General features: G+C 41.0%; 1 protein-coding gene across 1 annotated transcript; it reads left to right on the forward strand.

Moving 5' to 3' along the window:
* The first annotated feature begins 5,041 nt into the window (after positions 1-5,041).
* Positions 5,042-7,035, forward strand: LOC108228815 (ferritin, middle subunit-like). The gene is made up of 4 exons (XM_017404432.3): positions 5,042-5,271; positions 6,257-6,403; positions 6,519-6,644; positions 6,733-7,035. Exons 1-4 carry the CDS (start codon positions 5,170-5,172, stop codon positions 6,886-6,888), a joined length of 531 nt encoding a protein of 176 aa, XP_017259921.1. The 5' UTR covers positions 5,042-5,169; the 3' UTR covers positions 6,889-7,035.
* Positions 7,036-7,805: the final 770 nt, after the last annotated feature.

Here is a 7,805-nt window from a genome sequence, read left to right on the forward strand (position 1 = left end):
TTATACTGAGACTTAGTTCTTTTATTAATCTTTAAAAAATATACTTCGTGCCACTTTAATCGTCACAAAATAAAAACGATTTATTTTGATTTCTCTCGCTGCACTTTATTCATGTCTAAATGAACTCTAATGTTCGTATGATCTGCTTGTTGTGGAGTCTTGAGGTGATTTTGGTTTAGTCATTTTTCTACAGGGTATATATATATATTAAACTATGCACGTTACTTAAATCAAGTGTGTCAAAGCAATGAAACAACTAAAACATGCAGGACAATAGTCCTCCAGGACCAAGATTGGACACCACTGATCTAAACAAACTACAAGTGTCAAGATGTTTGTTACAAAGATGGAGAATACATTAAACAAGACTATTTATTGTTGCTCATCTTTGCTTATTCAGGCTTTTTAATTTTTACAGGATGCTTTTACTATTGTTCAGTCTCATCTGCAAAAACTTAAACTGGTTTTAAAACCAGACAAAACCAAGCTCATGGTATTTTTAATACCATAATATCAGTAAGTAAAACTTTATTTATATAGCACCTCTCAAGATAAAAATCACAAAATGCTTCAACAAACAAAATAAGAAGTGCACAAAACAAATGTAAGCAAATGCAGATTTAAAAAGATAAGTTTTCAGCTGGCCTTTAAAAGAAGCCACTGAGTCCGCTGATCGGAGGAGGAAGGGAGTTCCAAAGTCTTGGAGCCACAGAAGAAAAGGCTCTGTCTCCTTTAGTTTTTAGTTTTGTCTGGAGGACAATCAGCAGGTCTCGATCACAGGACCTCAAGGCCCTGATAGGGGTGTAGGGATGGAAAAGTTCCAGGATGTAAATCGGTGTCTGTCCATGCAGAGCTCACCAAGTCAAAACCAAAATCTTGATAATGGACTGGGAGCCAATGAAGCTTCATTAGAAGTGGAGTTATACGACAACATTTTGAAGATCCAATCAGAAGTCTAGCAGCAGCGTTCTGCACAGACTGCATCCGGTCTAGGAAGGTTTCTGTTAAACATGTGTACAGCACATGTTTCCCAACCATTTTTACTCCATATGTCAAACTTATAGAGCTTGTTTCAAATGATGAATACTTTGGTTTTCCTTCCTTGATGATGAGCTCTCATTTGAAGCTCAAGTTGTTACTTTGGTAGGCAAACTTAAACTGAAGATGGGTTTTTATTATAGAAATAAATTCTGTTTCTCACCCAGAGTTAGGAAGATCTTTGTATCAGCCACCTTTAGACCTTTACTTGATGATGGTGATGTGTTTTACATGCGTGCCCCATCCAAATGTCTCCAGTCCTTGGACACTGTCCACCACAGATCCCTGAGGTTCATCACTGTGAGCTGTACACTCCTGGGAAGACTTGCAGTTTGTGTGATACGTTTTCTGCTTGTGAATAATCTTTCCAAGGTCAGACTTTCCCTCATGAATCCTGTGGAAGCAGCAGAGATGGTCTAAGGTTTTTATACGCAATCATTTTTTTCTATTTTAGCTTTGTTTTTTTAGTAATAAAGTGTAAAGGTCAGATGGTCTTTATTATGTTCTGATACGTAAAAGCCCAGAGCTAATGAAGGGTGGACTTTATGTGGTCAGTGAATGAAACAAGGAAACTTTTGTCCTTTCATGGTTTTGTCAAAAATTTTCCATTTTCTGTCTGTTTTCTTCTCTTTTTAGCATTGCCAAGGCTGTAAATGCTAAAATGTTTTTTTGGTTTATTGTTGTTTTACTATTTGTATTGCACTTTTTTCAAATGACTATGGAACAGTCCCATGTCCTAATGAGGGTTGGGGGTGAATGAATTAATTTAATTAGCATTCAGCATAAATAAAACAAAAAAAAACATATATTGAAAGGCATAAAAATGTTACTTTAGACTGTAAGTTTATTCAGTATTTTGTGAGGCTCCTGGTATCTTGAGGACCAAGGCACAAGCCCGCTTTAAGTCCACCTCTGCTCTGTGGTCACAAGGTATCCTTTCTCACTGCTGCTCTCTAACAAAAAAACAGAACAAAGTACCTGGAAGAAGCTGGAAGTGCTGAGTCACAACAATGACACAGCACAATCTGCTGCTTCTGTGCAACACTGACTTACCTCATCACGTAACAAATTAAACATTCAAACATGCTGAGTCATTCTGTGAACCGTGACGCTTACTCAGCTATTTCCATTGCAATACCCTCTACACTTCCACACCTCTGCGTTTCCAGGAAAACTGTCAGGCCTCATAATCACTACATTTATTTACACACAACCTTCGTGTGTACATTTACACAGCAAGCATTTATTATATTAAAAGTAATAACTGAATACAAGATGGATACAAGCAGCTGAAATGAGCTTCCTTTGTGTGGAGACCAGGCTCAGCCTTAGAGATGAAGTGAGGAGCTCCGTCATCCCGGGGGAGCTCGAAGTAGAGCTGCTGCTCCTTCTCATTGAAAGGAGTCAGCTGAGGTGGTTCATGTATCTGATTAGGATGCCTCTTGGACGCCTCCCTTTGGAGGTTTTACAGGCATGTCCCACTGGGAAGAGACTTCAGGGCAGACCCAGAACTCGCTGGAGGGATTATGTATCCTCTCTGGACTGGGAACACCTTGGAATCCCCAAGGGGGAGCTGGAGAGTGTCTCTGAGGAGTGGGAGGTCTGGGTTCCTCTCCTGGACTTGTTGCCTCCATGACCACGGATAAGCGATAGAAGATGGAAAGATGGATATAACTAAATACACTCACTGATAAAAAACAAAACAAAACAGTGAAGCACCTAGAAGGAATGGTCTGATTTGGACATAATTTGGTCTACATGCAGACCACGGACGAGTTTGTAAATGATTCAGTTAGAGAAGAAGTCAAACCAGTGAGTGAAGGTCAGCAGACTCAGAGGATGTCCTATAGAGATATTAGACAGCGTTACCAGCACCTGGAGTTTATCAGAGATCAGATTGTGAGTTTACATGAGGTCCGGTGGTCCTAGTGTCCAACATGTGGCACGTACAGATGTCACAGTGGATCGATGTTGGAACCAATGGGTATCTGAGGCCACCCGCACACATTGTAAAGGTTGTGCTCACCGTGTACAGACATCACCGTTGTATTGCGCACTAGGCATCAGCCAGAGTACGGGTTCATGGTTCCATGTGTTGATGCCATTACCATCAGAGCAGCGACGGCTGGGTTTGAGGTGGCGCCATAACTGGGAGGCATGGATTGATTATAAATGGAGTCCTATCATGTTCAGCAGTACCACAGATTGCTATTGTTTGTGTGCGTGCTTATGGCAGCACTGAGGGGAGAGGAGTAACACAGCTGTTACTCCTGGCATCGTAATGGGGGGAATGCAAATGGCCTGACTTGGGAGACCCTGACAGCACAGCACTACGTCAGTGAAATCCCAGGTCTGCATGTCTTACCCCTCCTGAGACAGCACCTGTGTCTTTGGACTGCTGCGTCATGTTTAGCCTCTCTGACAACAAGGTTCATCTGTCCCCAGTTACACATGAAGGATCAGCTTGGAGGTTAACTTTTGGCTGTGTGCTTGGCTACCTTGTTCTCATTTTTGCTTCTTGGCTTCATACATGCAATGCTACCATTGTGTGCTTCGACCCCAACACAATTTAAACTAAAAAAATGTGTAAAATCCATGAAACCTGCCCTTTAATATTTCTTCCTCCACTGATTCAGACATGCAGGCTGAAAACTAAGACATCAGTATACATTTTCGTCTAGGACAGCAGATACTTGTCACTTAATACCAGCTGAAACATGAGGGTATGGGAAAACGCAAGGGTGTTCTTAGAAATGCATAAACAATTCCCTTACATGAGTGCAGTTTCTCAGATGTCTCTATGTGAAACAAGAGCCGGTGCCTTCTATTATTACAACAGAATAGTTTGAAGACGATGTATTCTTGTCAAAATCTATTAAAAACCATCATTCAAAGTTTAAGTCATAACTTAGGCATTCTTCATCGAAGAGACACAATTCAAAGTTTAAACAGGTCACAGAAAGTTGGACTTTACATGTTTGAGCTGGCGTTTTGATATCCTTTACAGTTTTTATACAATCACAGTTTAACTTTTATGATTTTCCCAGATCTTTCCAGGGAACAATCATCTGACAGTTGATGTCACACACTCCTGAACTGCCTAAAACTTTACTTCAACAAACTTTTCTTGCCCCGACAGCACATTATTATCTGTAAATTATACATCAAAACATGAGCATTTTTGTTCTCTTTCCCCCAGCATGTCTCTCAGTGCTATCAGACTTATGGCTTTCTCTCAAATCTCCCCAGAACACAGAGAATTGCAGAGCCATATATGTTTTTAGAAATATAAAAACATACATGTGTGACCATCAGAGTCCTCTGCCACTCATGGCTCAAGTATTTTATAGTTTTCACACAGCAGCAGTTTGTCTGAGGCTTACTTTTCAGTCTGCCTCTCGTTAATTTGACAGTCAGTGAGTAACACACACAGATACAGGTTTACCATGACAGCAGCTTTAAAAATTATTATTATCTTAGAATATTACAAAGTTGATGTTGGATATTTGGGCAGTAGCTACATTGGCAACCTTCAAAGTTTATTCAGTCATTTCATAGTTTATATGATTCTTTATTGTCTTTATTAAGGACATTTTAGTGGTTATATAACAGTGATGACATTTTGCAGTTGCATTAAGAAGCAATAAGAAGCACCTCAGGCAGACAAACAGAAAAGCACACACACTGTTATTGTTTTACACAGTTCAGAAACAATTGCCTGCACTTGCTTCGCACTCATATTACAGCTATAATTGACCTTTAAAGGTATAATTTGGATTATTCCTCTGTGAACTCCCTACAACCACGATGTCGTGAATTGAGACGAGGAGAGTAATGTAAATTTAATCACCTCATCGCCTTTTGTTACGACTTTAGTGGTGTTATCTTGTCCTCGCTCTGTGATTCGCAGAAACGTGTAGCGTGATGTCGTGTCTGTCACAACGTCCTCGCCACCACACTCCTCATCCTGTGGTGTATAAAAGGAGGCAGCCTTCGGTACCTTTTCGAGTTCTTGCTTCAGCAGTGTTTGAACGGAACTTCTTCTTCGTCCCTCTTCTTTATCTATTGATAAAGTTGTTGTTTAGCAATATTTTTTTTTACTAACCAAAAGCACAAAAATCTCCAGCCAAAATGGATTCTCAGGTGCGTCAGAACTACCACCGCGACTGCGAGGCCGACATCAACAAGATGATCAACTTGGAGCTGTTTGCCTCTTACACCTACACCTCCATGGTGAGAAACTACATTTTTACTCCATTATAGGTCATTTTAACTTTTTATGTGTTTGAGTTATTGCTCAGAAATTTAACATAGTTTGGGAGAAAAAAAGCTGTCGACATTACCAAAACAATGCCTTTTTACTTACACAAATCAAATCTGAGAGCTCTGAAATCTGTTTTTCTTAGTTCACCGGTGACTGTCAGTTTCCAAATAATGGTATAGAAAGCCAGAAGGGTCATAAGTTGTACATTTAGTAATATCTAATTGTTTTGAGCAACACACCGAAATACTTAGTATCCAAACAATGCTCCTGCCCCATTATGGAGGAAAATGACCCCTTCATTTTAGCCCATTTCAGCTGGAGTTTTTTTTAGCACTCTCACACCAACCTTTAGCTCAGTATCTGTAAAACTGACTAAGTTATAGCCATTGTTGTGTTTGCTAAGTTCAGTTGGCTGTGGTGGCCATCTTGAATTGAACTGACTCCAAAAGTTACTCAGTCGTAGATGCACAATTTGTCCAATGATTACTTTCTAAAAGTGTCATTAAAATCTGTCCAGTGGTTCATGAAATATTTTTGCTAACAGACAGACAAACAAACACGCAAACACACACACAGACATGGGCAAAACATCATCTGTGTTTCCAACTTATGTGGAAAACGATAAACTTAGATTGAAGTTCATCAGATGATTGACGCCACCCAGTGGCCTGAGAAATGTGTATGACTCCAGATAACTTTTCTTTCTTAAGCTGCTTTATTTTTAGGTTTTGGTTATCTGTTCTGTGTCCAAGTCACAGTAAACTAATTAAGCCTTATCTTACAGCACGCTAACTAGCATCCTTTAAGGTGGGCTAAGTCCGGTTAGCTCAGATCACAATGTTTAAAATACAGCATCCTTTCATTGATCACCCTGCACTACTTGTGTTTTAATGATGGGCAAAATGTCCTAATGACTGCTTTTTATCTTACTCCTTCTCTCCCCTCCCCAAACAGGCCTTCTACTTCTGCCGTGATGATGTGGCCCTTCCAGGCTTCGCTCATTTCTTCAAGGAGAACAGCAAGGAGGAGAGGGAGCACGCTGAGAAGCTGCTGGAGTTCCAGAACAAGAGGGGAGGACGCATCTTCCTCCAGGACATCAAGGTGAACACAAACTGGAAACCCAGTCCTGACATCTTTAGTTACTGATATGTTTAAACAACAGCTTTGGACAAACTTGATTCAGAAAGTTCAAGGTATATTTGGGTTTACTCTGCAGAAACCAGAGCGTAATGAGTGGGGAAGCGGCCTGGAGGCCATGCAGTGCGCCCTGCAGCTGGAGAAGAACGTCAACCAGGCCCTGCTGGATCTGCACAAGCTGGCCTCTGACCGCACCGATCCTCATGTAGGCTGTTCTTGGAGGGTTGAACATCAAACTTGCCACTTAACCGAAAATGTCTTTCTCAAGCTAATAAATGATTTCTTGTTTTCAGCTGTGCGACTTCCTGGAGAGCCACTATCTGCATGAGCAGGTGGAGACCATCAAGAAGCTCGGCGACCACATCACCAACCTGACCCGCATGGACGCCAACACCAACAAGATGGCCGAGTACCTGTTTGACAAGCACACCCTGGAGGGCAAGAGCTAAAAAGAGCCTAGAAGGGAAAAGCCTGGAGTGGAAAATCTTACATCAGCTGTTGTGGTGTTTAATGTCACAATAAAGAGTAGATTCTTTACTTGCAGGCTTTATTGTACTTCCTGTTCTGATAATCTGAATAAATTGAAATAAACAAAATAAACTGACAAGCTGGATTTTAATGTTTGTCTCAATGCATAGTAGATAGATACGTTATTGACCCCCTTGAGGGAAACTGTTTAATTATAAACTGTCAGTATTGACTTGAGCTAGTTTATGTACTGGTTCTCAGATTGAAAAAAGGTGAAATACCCCTTCCAGGTCTGAGATGAGTCTTTGCTTTATGCAAATGAGTTAAAGTATCTGGGAGTCTTGTTGACAAATGATGGTAGGATGGAGCAGAATTGGATTTGGGTTTGTGCAGTTATGAGGGCCGTCCTCAAGTCGATTATGGTGATGAAGGCGTTGAGTCAAAAAGCAAAGCTTTCTATTTACTGATCCATCTACAGTCCAACCCTCAGCGATATGATATATGGGTCATGACCGAAAGAATGAGATCCTGGTTACAAATAGCTGAAATGAGCTTCTTCTGTAGGGTGGCTCGAATCAGCCTTAGTGATTTTGTAAGAAGCTCTGCCACCTGGGGGGCGAGTGGCTTGGAGTAGTCACTGCTCCTCCTCATCAAAAGTAGATAACTGTGTCGTGCAGTGGAACTATGGCGGCGAACCCAGAACGCAGACTCAACTTAATCCACAAAATTTTATTAAACTAAAACTCGAACAAAACAAAAGGCTGACGTGGCAGCAAAAACTAACAATAACAGAAATCCAAAACGAAAACAAGGCAAGGCAAGGCAAGGCAAGGCAAGGCAAGGCAAGGCAAGGCAAGGCAAGGCAAGGCAAGGCAAGGCAAGGCAAGGCAAGGCAAGG

Source organism: Kryptolebias marmoratus, linkage group LG12, assembly GCF_001649575.2.
Source record: "Kryptolebias marmoratus isolate JLee-2015 linkage group LG12, ASM164957v2, whole genome shotgun sequence".
Lineage (NCBI taxonomy): Eukaryota > Metazoa > Chordata > Actinopteri > Cyprinodontiformes > Rivulidae > Kryptolebias > Kryptolebias marmoratus.